General features: G+C 39.3%; 1 protein-coding gene across 6 annotated transcripts in view; it reads left to right on the forward strand.

Moving 5' to 3' along the window:
* PDE3A (phosphodiesterase 3A) overlaps window positions 1-21,078 on the forward strand; it is a 267,927-nt gene that overhangs the window by 218,600 nt on the left and 28,249 nt on the right. For all 6 annotated transcript variants that reach the window (XM_072874501.1, XM_072874537.1, XM_072874529.1 and 3 more), the window contains exons 4-10: window positions 412-566; window positions 5,164-5,279; window positions 9,089-9,308; window positions 13,246-13,331; window positions 13,752-13,921; window positions 15,239-15,376; window positions 20,892-21,003. In XM_072874501.1, the coding sequence (XP_072730602.1) occupies window positions 412-566; window positions 5,164-5,279; window positions 9,089-9,308; window positions 13,246-13,331; window positions 13,752-13,921; window positions 15,239-15,376; window positions 20,892-21,003 (997 nt within the window). The remainder of the gene's footprint in view (window positions 1-411; window positions 567-5,163; window positions 5,280-9,088; window positions 9,309-13,245; window positions 13,332-13,751; window positions 13,922-15,238; window positions 15,377-20,891; window positions 21,004-21,078) is intronic.

A 21,078-nucleotide genomic window follows, 5' to 3' on the forward strand; every position in this document is an offset into this window, starting at 1 on the left:
CAATCCCAGCTCTCTCAGCCGTTCCTTTTATGACAGGTGCTCCAATACCTCAGTCACCTTCATGGCCCTGATGACTTGTTTAAGTGCCTTTGGCCATGTCATGTATGACCAAAATTTTTAAAGAGCACAACCAACATTGGCTGACTCCAGTGAGAGCTCCAGGTGTTGAACATCTGTGGCTATGGGGCTGTGGATATATACCTTTTCTTAAACTTGAAATAGGGAGGATGATCCAGACCCTCCAAGCTTTTAAAGCACCAGCTGTGTTGATTTGCATAGAAGGTAGGCACCATAATACCTGGGAGAATCTAGATTTGTCAGGCAGAATTGATGAAATGGAAATGTTTTTCTTCTGCATGTTTAAAGTTTTTGTAAGCCTATATAAAATCTAAGCAACTGATTTCTGTCTAGCGCTTACGGAGAAGTTTGCCTCCAGGACTGCTGAGACGAGTGTCCTCAACTTGGACCACAACAACATCAGCCACAGGATTACCTACACTGGAGCCAGCTCCAGTGAGAAGGGATCGCAGTGCCAGCATCAAACCTCATGAATCATCTTCATCCAGGTTACAAATTACCTCTTCTCTCATGTCTCTCTTTGGGCAAATTGCTTTGGTTCTGTGTGATGGTGTCCCTCACTTTAAAATGCTGACTCCAAAGTGCGTTAGAACTACTTCCTCATGTTTCTCTAAATTGGGTTGCCAAAGAAGTAGCATTCCCAATTTTAGTCAGATTATGCCGAAACTATTCCTATTATTGGGAAGCAAAATAATAATAATTAAAAAAATCTATTTATGCTAGCAAAGTGCAGAATTGCACAATAAAATTGGAAACAAGGCAAGGTATCTGGTTAAAGTCTTCTTGATATGCAGCTGTTTCTTTCATGGGTATTGCCCAGCCAAGAAAAAATTCTAACAAGTAACCCAGCTGCTGAACATCACTTCTAAGAACACACCTAGTGATGTGGTCCTGTCATTAAACCAGTTCATAAAGCACTTCTCCACCCTCTAGATACTAACTTCCAGAACATAAACCCTGATTTTAAGTGGACCCTCCTAAAATACACAGTTCTGTGGTTTTCTGTCCATAGAAATGGAGTATCATCAAACCATACAGCACTGTACATGCCCTGCATCCCATGTACACACTTAATTCCAGAATATAAGAAGTGCTTAGGGCTCCCTGAATGAACTTACGCAAATGCAATACCAGCAATAGATGGTAAATAAAAACCATTGAGTTAGATAAGTCAAAAAGTGGTTTAGTGGAGAGAAGAAAGTAGATTTGTTACTATTGGGGAAAAAAAGGTATAATCTAGGAGTAAAATTACAAAGGAAGATTTGCTAGTAGAGGTTGAAAGAAAAGCTGAAAATGAAATGAGCAGTGTAAAGTTTTCTTGTAGGATGGCTGCTGTACTTTCCCTAATTTTAAGCACTTCTTTCCCGTTGACCACAGAGTTTAGCTTCTGGGATTCAGAATCCCAGCTGTCCCATCCTTAATCCCAACTGTCCCATCTAGTTAAAAGGCTTTTCCTAATTTGCTGCAAGAAGCAAATACACACTGCAGACTGAGTGCCTGCTTCTATTTATGATGTATTTATTTACTTATTCATTTAAGATGCCCCATATTTTCAAGGGTTCTGTAAGCAGGTGCTGGTACTGGAAGAGTCGCAACTACAATAATTAATAAAGCTTTGACACGAATTTCAGGAAAATCACTGGAGGAATTGTACATTGTTTGTTTGTTTGTCTTGCTGGGAAAAAGAGTTCTGGATTCAATCATGACACATACACTTTAAGGTTATGTTCATTTAGTGCATCGTAGAAACAGAGCACTAGATCTGCAAAGAGATTTGCATAGGCTGAGGTACCTACCTATTCCATTTTGTGCCCAAACCAAAATTTAGTTCTGGTTTCCTAAAGCACATCCCTGAAAGTCTTTCAGAGTTACTTGGAAGCACACTAGTTCTCACTATTCTGAAGAGACGGGTTTTTATCTAGTGGCTATAGTCCCTCATGACTGACTATATCAGTTAGGTATTTCCTGCTCACTCTTACCCATTCTGGTTTTCTCAGGGCCTGATCCCTGAGCCAATATCATAAAATACATAGTCCTCCCATGAAACAGAGAGAGAGAAGTAGTGTCCACTCAGCTGCTTACAGCCAGCAGCTGACTGGTTTACGGCATTTGAAGAGAACTACCCTAATAAAGTTGTTTATCTGCCTGAGGGCATTCAGACCTAGGTACCTCACATTTGGGGGCTTCTATGCTACCAGTTAGCCTGAGGTGAACAGCATTTAACCCTCCACAGGGTTAAGGGCTGCTGCAGATAATCCAGTAGCAGCCAGTGAAGGAAGGAGTTGAATGGATGTTGGTCTTGTGGGAAGGGCACTCATCTGTGGGAAGAGAGGCTTGGGTCCCAGGCGCTGTTAACTATGATATGTTGCTTAGCTATTTCAACAGGATTTCCTCCTTTCTGGCTCCATGACTATTTTTCTATTCTAGTCAGAAAGGAGCAGAGCCTTCAAAGGAAGGGTGGAGGGCATTCAGTTGTGCAGGCTGGTAGTTATGGTGCCACCCTGTGAGAATAAAGGTCCCCTCCCGACCTCAGCCAGGGCGATCATCTTGGAACTGATGGATGAGGAGAGAATGTGGAGACATACTTTGCTGTGGGGAAAGGAAGAGCAGAGCAAAAGCACCAAATTCAAGAAGAGAATTCAGAGCTCTGATATCAGAAAACTCACATGTTTCTCTACAATTCAAAATTTGGTGCCGGTAGTGGAGAAAAAGATAGAACCTGGGAAGGCCTGACATCACCAGTGTTTGCTGTTGGATAGCTTGGGTGAATGCAGCCCCAGAGAGCTGCTTTGGTTGGCCTTTCTTCCAGGTACGTAAACCTTTCCCATAGAGGAGGCTCTCGTGCAGGACGTGTAGGTGCTCAAGGCAGCCTGCAGAGTACACTGAATGTCTGGTGCAAGAAAAATACATGGTTAGCCAAAGTTCTCTTTGTGAGGAGTCCCATGTATCTCAGTAAAAGTAAATATAAAGACGCTATAACCAAATGGAAATATTCTTCAGTCACCGGCCTGTGGTTCCCAGGTTGCATTTGATTTATACTGTTGATCCCAGACTCTCACATAGTATGTAAGCATCCTAAGATGGGAATCAGAGGGAGAAGGAGAGCTATTAAATATTATTGTTGGTCCTTTTCTACGATTGTTATATAACTCTGCATGATGAGCCAACTAAGCAGGCTATCAATTCTTCCTACGTTTAATGTCACCAATTGTATAATTATAGCTCTGTCAAGCTTCCCAGCCTACTGTTTGCAGTTCTTCTTTTACAGTAGGAGAAACAATGTGTATTCCAGAAAGGGGAAAAATGAATCCTATAAGTCTAGCTTTAAAAATTTTGGCAGACCAATACAGATTTGCTTTCAAGGAAAAGAATTTTGAACTGAAGGGAAAAAAAAAAATCTTGATTATCTGCCACTTCCCCTGTACCAAATTCAAGCATGCCAGAGGTCACAGAGAAAGAAACATTTCATGGCTTGAAGGGTAGGAGAGGGGAAATGACACTGGAATTTCCCTGTGGCAGATTCTGCAGTTACAAAATCTGCAACTTGTTCCTCACAGTCTGGGGCATCACCTCTAGATTTCTATACGCACATATTTGCAAAAAGCCCCCTTAAATCTCTGTTTAAGATTAGTAAACCTGTATTCTTCCAGCCCCATGTCACTAAACTGGTAAGACATGGTCCTCCTATAGCTTCAAATGATTTGGGAAAAATAATTAGAGCTTCCACATTCCTTCCCTCAGTCAATTCTATATCCAGTGGTTCTCCCCTAAGAAGTCAAATAATGTGATTTGGGGTTTTTGTTTTGGTTTGGTTTTGGTTTTCTTTACAGTAGACCAGTGTGTTATATTCTTCCTGTCAATTAAAAAACAAAACCACAAAACAAACCAAACAAAAAAAAAATTAAAAAGCAACTGGATTCTTTCTTTGTCTTACTTCGTCACAGCTTATAGGAATTTGAGCCAATTGAGACAACCAGCAAATATTTTTGTAGGTAGTGCTTGGTCTTCCAAAACAATAAGGCATTTGTAGAGTTGAGACAATATTACACACTTTTTTTCTTTCAGAACACTTGTTTTTTTCAAGTCTTTTTTCAAGTTCAGCTGGACCTAGGCTGCTTTAAAAGGCTGTCTTCTGTCTTGCATGTCATCTCATCACTTGGATGTGAGGCTGTGAGGAGAAATGTGGAGCCTGAGAGGCCTAGCAGATCTGTCCAGAGAAGTCATAGGCCTCATGATAACAGCCAGTGCTACATCCCTGCAAGCAGCTGACATTTGATAAGTGTCATTCGGGAAAACAATGATAAATACAATTCTCTTGCTTTGCAGAAGTATTTGGCCTCTTCTGGTACACAGTTATAGCCTGAAGGCTGAAAGTATGCACCCATCCTGTTGTAGGGGACCAGCACAGGGGACCAGCATTTGTTCCCCACACACACAGACACATGCACCCTATTTGCCTTCAGTAAGTTCCTCTTGGATCAGTGACCAATGTCTTCAGGGTCTGTCAACAGGATTTTTTGGGGGATGCAGCATGTGTTTCAGTTGGCTAGAGCATGAAATGCTTCACCCAGAGAAGAGGCACACCAGTAGCAACAGCAATGCAGGGCTCTTCTGAGCCTCTTCCAGCCCCCTGAGGAGCTCCTCCGGCGCCCGAAGGGTTACTGGGTATCTGCCTTGGCAGTTGCAGCAGAGGAGTGAAGGAGGCTGATTTTTCATTTACAGTGAGAACTTCTGGCTTTTGTAAGGAGGCGTTAAAAGAGAATATAAATTTAACTTATTTCAACTTTTAAGCCTCTTTGTACTGTCAGAACAATATAATGAAGACATCTTTGTATAAATAAAGTGAATAGGCCTGAGCACTGAAGGAAGTCCAGTTTTGGAGTGTCTGCACTGTAAATATTTTTGCTGAATACAATATGGAGCGCCTCACAAATAGCAGTTCGGCCAGCAGATAGATGCTGTTTTCCTCGTCAGATTTTGTGCTCAGTATCGCCTACTTCTTACTGTGGCTCCTAACTTCTTAAGATCTGCCATTTAGGCTTTTTACTGCGTTGAACGATGCTTGTTTGTGTTCTGGTTTTGCAGCGCTGACTCCTGGAACAGCTCAATTCTGATGACAATCACAAAGAGTAGGTCCTTCTCCACCTCCTACGCCATGTCTTCTACCAACCACCTGAATACCAAAAGGCAGAGCCGGCAAGGTGAGTGAGTATCTGTGGCTCTGTCGGCCGTGATTATCTGCTTCCCCATGACTTGCACGTGGAGCTGCTTTTGCTCTCTGTCCAATCTGTGTCTTTTCTTATTTTTCCACCAATATAAATAGAGTTATTTCCTTTATTAAAAAAAAAAACAGTGGCTTAAAATATTATAGCTCATAGTGATGCCATTGCAAATGTTTTGACTTTTACGATGTATAGAGGTTAGTCATGACATGATGTGGCAAGTGCAATACTAAACCGTGTTGTGATTTGTATCCATGTAATTCTCTTGACTACAACAGGGCTGAGAACAGAGTGTTTTGTATAACATTTGTTAAATTAACTGTCTGTGTATGTTACCTGACTGAGATTTCTTGAAGCACAATCTACATAATGCCATTCAGAGCTGTAGGCAGCAACTGACCTGTCTTATGCAAATATATCCAAGACACAGCCATTTTAACTCAGAGGTCTATCTATATATTCATTATTGAGGAAGTCCAGGTAGTTCTTACTGATTTTTAGAGATGAAAAATATGGGGTTTTTTACTCAGCATTTAGGGCCTTTAAAAAAAATGACTCCTGTTTTAACTGAGGGAAGGAAATTGAGAAGGCGACTTCTTAATTGATAATGAAATGTGCAGTATGACAGCCATAAATCAGTCTTAATCCATAGTAACGTGGTTCTCTTCCCTGTACAAATGCAGGATAAAGTAATGTTTACCCATGCTTTAACTTGTAATTCAAAATGATCACAAGGACTTCCTTTTTTAAATCAGCCCTTTTTTTTTTTTTCCAAACACAGAATAAGTTGAGACAATGTTGTTCAGAGATATTGGCCGCCCAGACATCAGATGGAAATTGATAGGTGCCTGAGGCCTGACATTGGAAAAGTCAGAGAACCCAAACGTAGAGATGGGTTTGAAGATATGGCAGCACAGTTATTCTGCATATCTAACACTGTCACATCATATCTCCTTTTCAAACTGAAGCTTATTTAATCTCCTCTTGTACAGAAGCTGTTTTGTTATACCACAGTGAAGATTAAGTAACATGATATTATCTTTAAAGATAATAGGCACATAGGCAAATGAATAAAATTGAAACTGGAAAATAATGGAGATATAGTACCAGGAATCCAGGAGTTTGTTTTAGAACAAAACAAATCCAACTTGGACTTGTGATTTTCAGAGATGAACCCATTAACTTGAAAGTGGTGGGGGAGGGTGTAATATTTTATACATGGAAAACGAGACTTACCAACCCCATCAGTCAGTTTTACATTTAGTCTCTTCTGCTTCTAGAAAGTGTTAATAGTCATCTCTGTTGCCCAAAGACACGAGCTCCCCAGTGATGAAGGGAGAGCTCCACTCCATCACAAGCAATTCCTAGGGGCACTGATTCACAGGAGTAAAAATTTTGGCTCAGCATTTTATGCAGAAGACTGATATTCTGATGTTTTAGGCTATTTGCAATCATGCACTTTTAATTATAATTTGTTTTTGTGTTCCAGCTAAAGAATTGCTTCAATTTGCACTAGTTAATATAAATTAGACTTTTATGTATTAGCTCCATTGGCAATATATAATAATTCTTGGTGGAAGCTGATCTAGATAAATCTGTAAATCTTAATTTACAAAATGTGTCTTTAATTATGCATGAAAACATTAGCACTTTAAAATATTGCTAGCTATACCTATTTTGCCAAAATTGTGAGGTAAACTCAAGTGTTTTCATATGTAATTTCACATCACATTGAAGTTACTGTTCTATTTCTTCAACACTGCACGTGCATAAAAGTTCTGGAGGACCTAAGCAGATGGATGTACTTAAAAAAGATGTCCTTGTATTATTCATCTTCTGTTATGTTGATCGTTCAAAATTCCTTGCTGTAGCAAGACAAGTTTTCTCTCACTTTTGCCACTAAATGGTTAAATGTTGGATTATTGAAAGTACGTTTGCATTTTTCTGGTAAATTTATTTATTTTTGGTTACCTACCCTGGCAAATTAATCTTTCAAAAAAAACCACAACCAAACATATTTCAAGAGACAGAGCCCAGACTAGCAGTAGAAAGCCAGCTGTGATTAGAAACAGTATTGTGAAAATTGCTGTTTAAATTCCCAGGACTTGCTTTAAATTGTTGAAAGATGACCACATATAGTGTATTCTCTAACAGTCATGGAGATTACTGGGTAACATATAGCTCAATGATAATAGGTAATAATCCAACTCAATCCCCTGTGCAACTAACAGACTGTGAAATGTTTTTAAAGACATATTTTTCTTGGATGGAAAGCAGATATCTCAAAGGATTAGTAAATGTGAAACAGAGGCTTTCTGTATTTTAAAGCAATTTCCATATGTCAAGGCAATCTGATAACTTTTTAATTGCTCTGTAGGCTGTAGGTTTCTGATCTCAAGACTAGCATAATATCCTAGTTGCAATCATTGAATTAAGACAGTAATACATACCACATGTTTGCTGAAGAAATACCCTAATCAAAACTTAGGAGATGTTGGATATCTCAAAATTGTAGTGTAGTAACTGTCAGAGATTATTTTTAACTCTTGGATTGTCAACAGTAAATCGTATTTTAACCTCATATCACAGTAAGTTGTTATCAGGAAAACCCACTGGAACTGTACACATATATCCTGCAAGGTTAGTATTTCATAAACTTAGATCAACATATTGCCTTATTCTAAGATAATTTTTGTGTCTGGAATGCATTTAGATAGTGGGCACAATTCAAACATAAAACCAGTTAAAGTTCCCAAGCTTTTTATATCATTTGGCTTTGAAGATGAACATGGTAAATAAACAGGGGCTGAGTTCCTACAAACTTTAGAACAAAGCTCAGGAGGTTAAGTCAATTTACATGCATTTCCTTTTACAATAGATTATCTTTGCTCCCCTGCAGTTTATTGTGAATGGCACCTTTTTGTCTGAGACTAGAAAATATAAAGTGGATTTGAAGAGAGAGAGGCACTTTGTCTCAGACACTGGACTGGCTGATGCATTTCATCTTGGCAGTGGTGCTTAGAATAGGGGACAGAGAGAACTACATCTTGCTAGCGTTCACACATGTGGATATTGGCAGTTTCCGATACACTAGCTCAGGAGTACAATACTATGTGGTAGAGGTAATGGTCACAAGTCTCCCATAGTGAGCAACAGATATTGAAAAGTAAACTCAAGCTGCACAAGATCAAGCCCAAAATCTGTGAGGAATGTGGAAATGGCACCATAAGTGCAATATTTTATATTGTCCTGGTTTCAGCAGTTAAACCATGACAATATTCATATAATGTATGACTACTAAATATTGCTTTTTTTGGTTTATTGCTAGTCTTCACACATGTAGAAATTCAAATTTGCTGGGAATATGTGTAAGTCTTTCTTGTCCCTGCTTTACAGATGGAGATAGTGAAGCAACGAGAAATTGCAGATGGGTCTGGGAACTGCCTATTTGGAGTTTGGTGTCTCTGTCGCTAGAACATGTTGATACCAATAGTCGTGCCACTAATGCATGCCTTTCATTTCATGCCTGCCAGTTAGTGCATCCTACTCAACAGGGAGAATATGCTTCATATTTTGAGCCAGATCTTTGGCAGGTAGATGCAGCTGATATTAATGGAGGTTCATCTCCCTGTGACAGCCATGGGCTTGGCTCAGAGTGGAGGAGGGTTTTTCCGTTTGGAAGCTATGCTGGTACCTGTGCATCTCAAGAGGAGTATTTCTGCACAGTGAACTCATACAACCATCTGCCACTTCTGTTAATTGACAAGACTCTTCTTTTCTCTTGCCAGGTATCCCGACAAATATTTCACCTCTCGCCTCCCCATGCCATTCACCGATTCAGGGGACACCTGCCACAAGTCCTACTGGAAAAACATCTTCCGTGTCATTTCCAGACTCTACAGATACTGACACTAAGCAAGGCTTAAAGCCACACAAAGTCTTAACTTCTACTCAGAGTGCACCTAGCCTGTCAGACCCTATTATCAGCCCCTCTGTCATCTGCAGCAGGTAAGATAGTAATTTGATACGTATTGGAATCATTTCACGTTGTTCTCGCAAACAAGCTCTTTTGGCCCACATACAAGTTTTTGTGATTTGCTGCGGTATTGTGTATTGATATTTCACCATATCTAAGCAGTTCTTAGTATATGAGTAATTGCGTAGATTGATGCTACAAAGTGCTTTTAAAGTGCAAGACGGTTAGCTACATTTACAGCTTTTACTCATGTCAGATGCACAGTCTGATTCAGAAATAAATTCTCCGTCAATAACTTGCAGATCCCAAAGTTGGATATCATGTTAACAACTTGTGTGTGTCATGCCATGCCTTTAACACAGTCACTTTCAGGTCACAGGCCAAGTCTTTCACAGCAGGCACCTGATGTTTGAGAGAAAAATCTTACTGCTAGGGATTCTGTAGCCTTCTGATAAAGGTGTTCCAACAGTGCCTGAAGACTATGTAATTTTGAGCACTCTCTCAGAAGGGGTGGATCCTGCCCTCTCTAGGGCACAGTCAGATTATGTCGCGTTGGGATTTATTTTGGAAATCAGCTGCAGGTGAGTTCTTTCTACTGCTGAGAGTTACAGTAACACAGTTTAATTTCACACTTTAAAGTAGCCCATTATTAGATCACATAGACCTGCCCTGAAAATCAGCATTTTGGAAAAAAAGTTGTTCTGCTTATCTTATGTTAACAGTTGCTAAGTTAGACTACTGGAGTTTACAATATGTGTCCAGTTCAGAATAGTGGGAAACACTGGTGTTTAGAAGCCTGTTCCAGTGCAGTTTCAAGGTTACCTTACTCATTAGATGTTACTTTTGTTCCTAGTAGTGAGTGATTTGTGATTATTGGCTAGCCAGCAGACAGCACCATCTGAGGCAATGTGCTCGGTTAAATGTTATCAAGTTTGACTATCTTTGGAAATGGTTTTTAGTTTCTGGCTTCAGTCATGTGACTTTGGACGTGTCTCAGTATGCTGCGTGCAGGGTTCGGAAGTGGGTGTGAGAAAGTTAAAACTGAGATTGCAAGTTTGCTCAAGGGAGTCATCTTCACTGGAGTTCAGACTAGGATCCTGACAGGCTTTTAAGACGTAGTTAGGTGACTAAATAGAAACTAAATGCTTTTCAAAGGTTTTCAAAGGTATTGCAAAACTGGGACTTGCACTGATTCGTTTGAAATGAACACTATATTACACATAAGAAATATACCATAAATGTGCTACTGTCCTATTAAACTGTGCCTTTATTACTACTTCAACAGAATATTATTACTTTAACTAGTAACAATGATTACTGGAAGCCTTCCATTAAAGAGAACAGTTAACAGTTGCATAAAAAATCTCAAAAAAAAAAAAAATCAATGTAAGGTTGTTGTAGATAGTAATGAAATATATTTTCTTGGTATTTGTACACTTTTATTTCAATGTAATCATTGATAAAATGCTCATTAGCTTTTATGTGGCTACTGTCTTATGTAATCTACATAGGTTGCATAGCATATTTAGGTTCTTAACTTCCTTGTTTTCAAATGCTTAGACTGTGTAAGCATTACAGATAGTTACATTGCTGACATAGGCTTTGTTGTTGATTATTTGAAACAAACACAGTATTTAAAATATTATGGTGTAATGACTGCTAGTAGAGTTGGCATCCACTATTACTACAAGTAACTGTCCCTTTAATGTCCACTCGTACTAAAAGTAACTGTCCCTTTAACATCCATTGAAAAATCGTAAGCACTGTCACATTTCTAGCCATTAGTATATAGAGATGTCATATCCACAGATAACAAGCTGAATCAACAGCACATAAATAATGCACCCCTTAGTAATGTAAGCACAGTTAAAAAAAAACAACAAAAACCATACAAAAAACACCAAAACCAAAAAAACCCCCCATAGAAATTAAATAGCTAAGACAAGCTGAGAGAGTTAAATTAACAAACACTGGAAATAAATGTTTGAGCTTTCATGTGTAGATTGCTAGCCTTCATGGTATGCAATCCCCTACATTTACTGCCAAAAAAACTGCCTTGCTACAAAATAATACCAAGTCAGCAAACCTCTGCCACCACCAAACCAATCCTTCCCCCAACAACAACAACAGAGCAAATGAACTCTTGATGGGTTCAGTGCTTTAAATCAGATCCACCCAGGCAGTGGCATCAAGACAGCAGTTTTACTGTAATTTTTTTTTTTTTTTACTTACAAAGTGAAATGTGGTAGGACAGCAGAGTTTGAAAACTGTATTACACAAGAACATATACTAGACAATGCTGTTAAAATAACTTATGGGTAATCATTTTTAATTCTGCTTAGTGGATGAGGCAGGAATCCTGTGGAAAAAATGTTAAACAAACCTGTGATTAAGAAGTATATTATAATGCCTGTGCATGAAGGGGATTGTGTTAAAGTTGCATGGGCACGTTTACTTCTGACATAGAGCAGATTTCAAGTGTTCTACTAGGTAGCTCAGTAATTTTTTTTAATATAGTGTTTTATGTGGGCCATACATATTAAATCAGTGTGAGTTTGCATATGTTCTGGAAATAAAGAGATACACTCATAATGAAGCAAAAGCCTTGTAGCATTACAACCAATCGAAGGCTTTCTTTCTCTTTTACTTTCACATTTTGGCTTGTTAGCATTGACCTTATGGAAACCACAAGGAATGTGAGAGAGAGAAATTAATACATTTTTTTCATCTTGTTTGTAAACCTGAGTGATACAAGATTTATTTGCTTGGCTATGCACTACAAGTATCATTGTATACAGATTTGTATTTTTATTTAAAATTCTTTCAGGAATTCATTAGGTTTGCAGGGCATACCAAGCTCCAGAATATGTTTCGAATGACCCAGTCAAAAGCCATCTGGCATAGGATTTCAGCCATTTTTACATGGTGAACTTACATTGGTGCAAAGTTTCTAGTACAAAGTTTGACCAAACAAAATAATTTTGTAATAGTTGCTTTGCAAAGGCTGTTGTATATAAGATATGCCACAAAATACTGACTCAAGCCAGAGAAAGAAATGTTAAAATGTCAGTTTTTCATGGACAGATTTGATACAATGCTGCTAAATGAAGCTTCAGATTTGTTAAGTTCTCTCATGTGTTCATGATACATCATTGTTCCTTCAGGTCCTAGGCTCAATCATACTGGGACATTGTAATTTGAAATGTTCCAGCTGGTATTGAATTCACATTTAGGGCTTAAAGGGAGTCACACACAAGGAATAAAGCATTTTAATGGAAGGGAAGAGCCAGGCATTTAAAAAGGCCATGATATTGTGATCCCTCCCACAACATCTTTCTGTTCTGGGAATGATGAAGCAAACTGTCTTCTTGTTTCTTTGCTAAATGTCTGGATGCCAGATCACTTACCTCATGTTCTGTCCAAAATATCCCCTTGGTTCTGATGTACTTGGTATGTTGTCGCTGAAGTAATGCCAAAATACCTCTTTCCTCCTTAAGAGGAACATATTAAAGTTGTAAGCAAGAAAAGGAGAGTAAAGCCACATCATGACTGTGTTCAGACTGAATTATATAAGATTGTATGGCACTCTGGCACATTTTCATCATTTTAATTTATGATTATAGGGCAACTGTAGTACAAAACCAGGGGATTTTTTTTGTACTGATAAACTTAGAAAATAAAAAACTAATGTAAAAAAAAAATACCACATGGTATAGGTTTACTGTTGGCAACACAGATTTAATGGTCATGGCCAGTTAATCCAAGGTCTTTTTGTATTTTTGTCTTTTTACATTCCTGACTTCCAATAAAACTTCAGCTCACTCTTGTAATTTTCTCTGGAGGATGCACCCTGTACCGTAGCTTGTATTGTATGACATAATCTTACACTGTCAGCAGGAAGTCATTTTACATAAGACTGTCTAATGCGCATGGTTCTTTATATTGTGCATGTTTCTTGATGTATTTCAGCTGTGGGAGACCCTATAACCAAATAGAAGCTGGTGATGGGACACTAGATAGAAATGATGGTACCATACACACCCTGAACAGAACAGGTAACTCTTTGTCCATCAAAAACTCCTCATCCCTTAAAATTCAGTAATTATTCACTGTCTGTCATAAAAGGAGGACATACAAACTGTCTTTGAGGCTCCTTTCATTTTGTGTGTACAACATGTGCAAAATGCTAATGAAGAATAGAGTTAAAATATAAAGGAAATATGGTTTCCCTCATCTAACCTAGTCAGCTCAAATAACGGTCCTCAAAATTTTTTTCAATCCCTGATCCCATCTTTTTACACTCTGCAGGGTATATGCTTTGATGCCTTCGGACAGATTGTCTGACTTTGGACCCAGCCAAGCAGCACATATGTATTATGAGTCAGAGATTCTGTTGCTATTATTCAGAAGGTCACAGGATGACTTTGATGCAATCCTTGCTGTTCACACAACAAGCTTTGTGATTTGTGTTGCAGATGATCCTGCGCAAGCCACTTCTGACTATGAGACCAACAACAGTGACAGCAGCGATATCGTACAAAATGATGATGAGACAGATTGCTCCAAAGAGCAGACACGGAAGGGATCCGTCTGTAGGACGTACACGCCTGAGACCATCATTCTGCATCCCTTAATACCACCTGAGGTAGCTTGTTTAAGTTCCACTGGCACAAAGACTGAGTGTATACTTACACTGGGGGGGGGGGGGAGGGGGAACCACAAACCAACCAAAAAACCCAGCCCCCTCCAAAAAAACTCCTAGGGCTGTCTAAAGATTGTGACCATGGTTTTAAGCAACAATTGCAGCAGGAGGACTGACTTTCAGGAATTGAAAGGAAGGAACCATTGAAATGTGCAACAGCTGCTAAGCACTGGCCACTTATGAAACACTAACCATCTATTTTGATGAATAAATATAAGTTTATGGATCTTGCATTAGGCATTTCTGAAATGTTTGGCTTCTGTGTTAGTGTTGCCTTTAAAGGGAATAGATTGGAAGGAAGAGAAATTATCTTCTCAGACTGCCAGCATGATACATAGTCTTCCTGTTCAGCCACTTCAGCTTCTCAATGGCCTTGCAATCTTGGCTAATATATACCGTGGTCCTTAGCTTAAAATAAATTAACACTTGTCTGAGGGTTCTACATGATATTATTGTTGGTGTATGTCTTGAACAGAAGAACATTGCAGTATGGCGAACAAGTGCTGATCTACTCACGACAACTATATTCAGCTGTAAGCTTGATTGAGATGTAGAGGGAAAGCTTTGTTTAGTTAAATTTTTCACAGCCCGTTGTACAACTGAATTAATAAATTTAAGTTGGCTTGAGCTCTTGAAAAATTTATTGTAATCTGTTGAATTGGTGTTGGACATGCTGAGAGAAGGCATTTTTCTTGAGATATTTTGGCATTTACTCATGTACAGTTTCTTAGTAATAATGAAATTCAAGGAAGTATACAGGGAGAAATGTGAAAGGAGGAGCCCACCCCATCTTTTATTTGCAAACCTTGAAAAACAGGTAGGTTTCATTTTAAGAAGTACAAGTCTTCACTTGGACCAAACTCCATTAGCCATGTTAGATTATAAAGAATGGGTCTTGATGCGGAAGCAGAAACTGAACGCTTTTCCCTCTGTGCTGTGGCAAATTTTACAATGAAGAAGACAGACTCCCTTGGAAATGAATGAATGATTCCCATGAATGAATGAATGAATGTGTCTCATGGATAAGTTCAGAGACTGATGTTTCATATACAGAATTTCCTATTCATTCAAGTGAAACAAATTATAAAGGAGAGTGACTAGCTGCAGGGCTGGTAGAAATGGGGACATCTCTGCTGAGCTGAGTCAGGTACAATCGGCTTACAGATGATGCTAATGTGACCTTAGTTTTTAAGAGCATAAATTTTTGCATGAGGTGCTTCACAGAACTAAAATTTCTCTTTATTCTGATTTCTGGCATAGGACAAGCCTGTACTTGCTCCTGAGCCTCTGGTTATGGACAACTTGGATCCCCTGATGGAGCAGCTAAATAGTTGGAACTTCCCAATCTTTGATTTGGTGGAAAAAATCGGAAAGAAATGTGGTCGGATTCTCAGTCAGGTAAGAAGGATATCTTGTCTGCGATGACTGGCTAGGTTATTGACAGTTTTAGACAAAATAGTCTTAGGACCCATTGTCCTTACAAGCTGGTCATCCAATGAATTATGAACCCTGCCACCTAATTCAAAACTGACAATATGAACTCCATCTCGTTACATTCCTTACTTTTAAATGTATATATTTTTAAATTTTAAAATGTGAAAAAAAAACCGCACACACCTATTTTGCCTGCTGCTCTCTGCCTATGAGCTTACCTAAACCTTTCTGAATATTCTCTTCTATCTGCAGGAAGTACTGCCACTCCTTACTGAGTTCTTTGTGAAAGGATTTCTCATGGGGTTCAGCATGGGAGGGCTAAGCAGTAAATATATTCAGTTGATACAGAAAATACAAAATTTTGGTCCTTTTTTATATTGGAGGTTTCAGTTAGGCTGTGCAAGAAAGCAAGGTCTCAGGAAGTGGGGGGAAAAAAGAGTCCTGGCAATATTCTCTCACCTTTAAAGAGTCAGCACTTTGATAGTAAATTCATATCATTATTACATAGGGAAGACTAATTTACTATGAATCAGGATGTGAAAGCTTACTAGTCTTGCTTTCAACTATCGTTTTTTCATTCTCTCCTTTAAATTGAAGGCAGGTACTGACACAACCCGTCTCTGCCCAGCGCGATTAATGTCACTTCCATAATCACTTTCTTGGATGAACTTTCTGCTCTGTTATGCCCCTTTTCCTGGCACACTGACAAATTAGCCATTTTTTCTTACGGAAGTATTGAGGTTTATTAAACAGGAAAGGCAAGTAATTATATTTAGGGATGGAAGGGAAAAAACCCCAAGAGAATCTGATCTAGTGTCACTTTACAAGGCTTTATGTAGTGATGACTGCTGGAAAGAAGAGATTATTTTAATTGGTATAATGTGGGACAATTAACACCCTCCACAAACACAGAGGTTAGTGTGTCAGGCAGATCTCGGTGCAACAAGCTCTAGAGAATGCTGTATCAAATCTTGGTCCCTTGGTAGTTAACTATTATTCAGCTACATTCAATTATCCAGTGGTCAACCAGGAAAACCACAGCATGAATTCAAATTTATTCTGTGGTCTGCCTTTTATCGTTCTGGAGCTTGGCAAGTAACATATATGTTCAACCAGTCTGCCAGCTCTCTAGGTTAATTTTAGAGAAACAGGGAAACTACGGCTGGATGTGGATATTGAGATAAATTCGGTGATGATCATTGAGACACTTTTGCACAGTGAACGTGTGATTAAAATGCTCTTCTAGATCATAGGGGTCATGGTGTTTTCTAACAGCAAAGCACATTATAGAACGAAAAATGAAACATAAGGGAAAAAAAACAACTTTTTTTTAATGGCATAACTAACAGTTTGGATGAGCCAAAATTCGTGCTGGTTTTACATGGGTGCCTCTGTAGGTTTTAAGTACTTTACCAAGTTGCATGGAGTTCTGTACCTCTCGGACAATTCCCCTGTGCCTCCCTCAATTTGCACTAAAACTCCACACTCTGTTTCCCAACATCTGCTTTTTGCACACGTTCTGAGCACGTTATCCATTTTGCAGTGCCACAAAATGAGGCCTGTGAAATAAAATAGTGAAGCTTTAATAAATAATATCTGTTATCCAAATTCATCATTTTCTGTAACAGCCGTTTGTAATAACTTCCCCTCCCTCAGAGCAGAATGTAGCAAGTTCAACCTTGTTCATAAAATAAAGATAGTTCCTTTAGTTCTTTCCCCCACCTACTCATATGTTCCTAACAAAATTATTTTCAGAAATAAGAGAACTAAAATAAATTAGTCTTTTTCTCCAGCTAAAAGTATTGTCTTTTTCTTGTATAATTTTTAAATCCTGGGATATCATAAACAAAGGAAAACAAAAGCTCTAATGATTTATTCTCTGTATTTTGCCATTAAATGGACTCATCCATTAAAAATAAGTAAATTAACAAGCTGAATTAACTATGTTTGCCTTGGTAGGTTAAATTTATGAGATGGAACAAAGCAGAGTTGACACGTGCCTCTAGGGAAGCATTCAGTTTAGAAAGCAAATGCTGGCTTAGCATCTTTAAAGCTGCTTGAGATGTCTGTTTCTTCTTTTTTGGAATGTTAAATTGGTTTAGACATATAAAAAGACCCCAAACCAGTCAGCGGCCATAAAAGCATCTGTGCAAAGTACAGTGGAAAGCACTCTAAATGTGGCACTAACAAATATGCATGATAGGGGTTAGAGAGGAATTTACATAATCGTCTCATTTCAGAAAGGAACAGCAAAGCTCTCCAACTGAACTGATGCTTCACAACAGTCCATAAAGTTAGATAATGTCTTCAGTCACACTTAGCGCTCTTCTTACAGCTCCTGTAAAACTAAAGCCTGTGGAAGAGAAACTAATTTTCTTTGGAAAGCAATTAAAGTGAAAAAGAATAGGCTAAAGTCAAGGTCTCTCTCTAGCTTTTATTACTAGGCCCATAGAGTTGAGACATGCTGGTGACGCTCCTATGCTCTTGGGTACATGAGCAGTGTCGAGGTGGGGTGGCATCGTTGCAATGCATGTGACTTGATCCCTGGGTAGTGCCAAGAGGAATGTTTGCTCATCTCATCATCATGCCTGACTTCTGCAGAGAGAAGCTGCAGCCATTATACGAAGGAGCGAGGGGAAATCAATCCTTGGGGATGGGATATTCCCAGGACTGTCACAGCAGCCCTTGTGAGGAGTTGTCTTTGTCAAAGCCAGAGAGCAGGTGCCAGCAACTTAAAAGAAACACGTTTGCAGTAAAAAAATACAAGAGACAAAAAAGGAGTGCAAGAGGGTTGCCTGCAAACAACAAGTGGGGAACTGCTAACCTGAACTTTGCACATGTCCTCTAACAAGAGCCACCTATGTGTGCCTGCAACACCCAGGAGAGGAGCTACGTGTGAATAACGATCCCCCTTTCCAAAAAAGCTTCCATTAGGAATCATTCGGGAGAAGCACTTGTCCTTCTTCAGGCAGCACCACCAGAAGTATCTGAGTTATAAATGATTCATTCAAATGTTAGCAATCATTGCAGAGACAAGCAGAAAATGGAGGCGGTGGGGAAGAGGCAGTGTGGAGCATCCACTGCCAAGTGCCTGGCGGCTTTTGGAGTTTCCCTGGGCTTGTCCCTGGCAGTGGGGACTGCACTGCAGCTGTGAGGGCACCATGCTCAGCCCGTGGTTCAGTAACTCCCAGGGAGCTCATGAAGCAGCTTGTGGTTTGGGAAGGAAGGATTTTAAAAGACGGAAGTGTTTAAAAAGAGTTAATCCAGAGCAATGAATAAACAAAACTGCACAGTGTTCCTTTTTTTTAAAATGAAAGAATTTAGTTAGTTGACTTTCTGGAAGACATAAATGCCCTTTTTTTCCTCTTTTTGATCTGCCCTTAACCCTTCCTCCTCCCCATTTGCTAAGAAAGAGAGAAAGAAAAAAAACAGTACAAAAATGTCTAAATGACCTGCTTGGCTGTTTATGTTTTCTAATGACCACAGAGAATAATACCATTTTACTCCAAGTCATGGGGAAGAGCTATCATTCATATCCATCACAGTCAGCTTTGCTTCTTTTCAACTGCTGTGGAATTTCCTGCCCCCCAAAGTCCAAGGTGGGGGAAAAATATGCTTTTATGACATGCTTTAACATACCTGTCTGGTATTGGTGGTGTAGACTAGTAAGGGTTGTTCCTGCAGAATAATATTTCTTTATGCTTCCTCTTTTTATACAGGGATATTTTGCTGGAAATATGAAGCTCACCATTCAGTGATCTAAGACTAGAGTGTAAAACCCCTCATCTCTCTGTAGCTGACAGTTTGAATCCCAGGCTGATTTACTTCAGCCATGATTCCAGATAGATAAACAGAATTCTATGGAGTTTCTAATCCAATTATGCATAAAGTGAGTCTCTTCACTTTGCCTCACTGAGTACAGGAGGATCCCATGGGCTTTTCAGAGAGTAAAGTTTTGCCTTCTACAGGCCCTACCTTTTATTCTAAGCTTGTGTCTTCCAGAACACTGTACATCAGTTGTTCCCTCGCTCCTTTGCTGTGAAGAGCTTTTCACTTTATGGCCAACAGCCGAACAGAGAAATTACCACCAGGAGTGGTTTTTCTGACTGCATTGCTAGTGGCACTTAACAATGATGGTAGGAACAGAAGTAAGAGCTGGGGCCACCAGCAGAACCCTGGCAGTCAGATATGTGTCATTAGAGGGGCATCCTGGATGGTGTCAGACGCCACGCTCAACCTCTCTCTGCATCATCACTGCCTGTTGCAATACTGTGCCAGAGTTAATTCACATGCAGAATTTTCCTGGTAGGGAATGACTAACGGCGGAGGGGGCAGGGGAAAGATCCTTAATGCTGCAAATTCATATCCTTTTTTATTATTCTTACTGTAAAAACCCACAGTGGCAGGACATTTGAAGTTTCTGTTCATTAAACTTCAAGTGCGAGTCTCAGGTCCCAATCTACATACACAATATGCAGAAAGAAATGGCTGTGGGTAGGTGTTTGATTTACATTCAGGTGTGAAACATGAAACATAATTTGAAACAATTTCTTATCAGTATAGCACTCATCATTCCAAATGTATTTTAAATTGCTTAGCTTTAGGCAGATCATTACCAGACAGATGTCATCAAAAGGACAGAATTTAGCTAACAGCAGTAAATAAATAAAGAAGCTGAAAGGCTTCGGGGTCTAATTTGTGAAAGAAGTGAAAAGGTCAGGCAGTAATTTTACTATATCCTGTTGTTCTGTATGTCACGTTCAAACTTGTGTTCAAAAGTGTCCATTTTGCAGCAGCTTCTGTCTACGTTTCTGAGCACTCATCTCTCCTGAACACCCCCTCACTCATCCATCACACTCTCCCTACCAATATATCCTCTCCTGGATCTTTCCAGTTATCTTTCCATGCAGGAACACTTGGAGCAGCTCTGCTTCCTAGGCCGCTTGCTACCTCTGAAATCCTGTTGGAGAAGTCACTTTTGCCATTTCACTTCCAAAATGGGGGAGAGGGAAAGGAAATAATGCATAGGATCCGAATGATTCTCTCCTTTTGTCATTCCTTCACTTGTTCCCGCCTTTTCTGGGAATTGATTTGACTCATGGATGCTCCTTGGAGAAGTTAGTGGGGAAATTTTTCCCAAGACACTAAGGACCTCTGGATACCTTCCTTTATGTGTGTATGTTTCTGAGGTGCTTGCAGAATTTGGGGGATCCACATGCCTAAAAGGAAGAGAAGAACATCTGGAAGGGTGTAATGAAGGAATGAGGACTGTTTGGTACTAATTACTTGTCTGTTTGGCTGTGTAGCCACATCCCTATGGAAATGCAAATAGCTGCAGGTATAGCTGGATCAGATGTACTTGAGAAGATACTACCAGGAAAGCAGGTTTTCATGCAGTAATTTGACAGAATGATTTTTATATCTAATTTTTTGAGTTTTTCTGGTCTATTTAGCAGCACGGTTGTTTTGTTTTTTTCAGGTATCATACAGGCTTTTTGAAGACATGGGGCTGTTTGAAACCTTTAAAATCCCAGTGAGGGAATTTATGAACTACTTTCATGCCTTGGAATGTGGATACCGAGAGATACCTTGTAAGTAAAAATTCCCGGCAGATAACGATGCTTCCTTAAAGTTTTGGGTATTTTCCACACACTTTCTTATTGGAG

This window comes from Ciconia boyciana, chromosome 1, assembly GCF_034638445.1.
Source record: "Ciconia boyciana chromosome 1, ASM3463844v1, whole genome shotgun sequence".
In the NCBI taxonomy this organism is placed as follows: Eukaryota; Metazoa; Chordata; class Aves; order Ciconiiformes; family Ciconiidae; genus Ciconia; species Ciconia boyciana.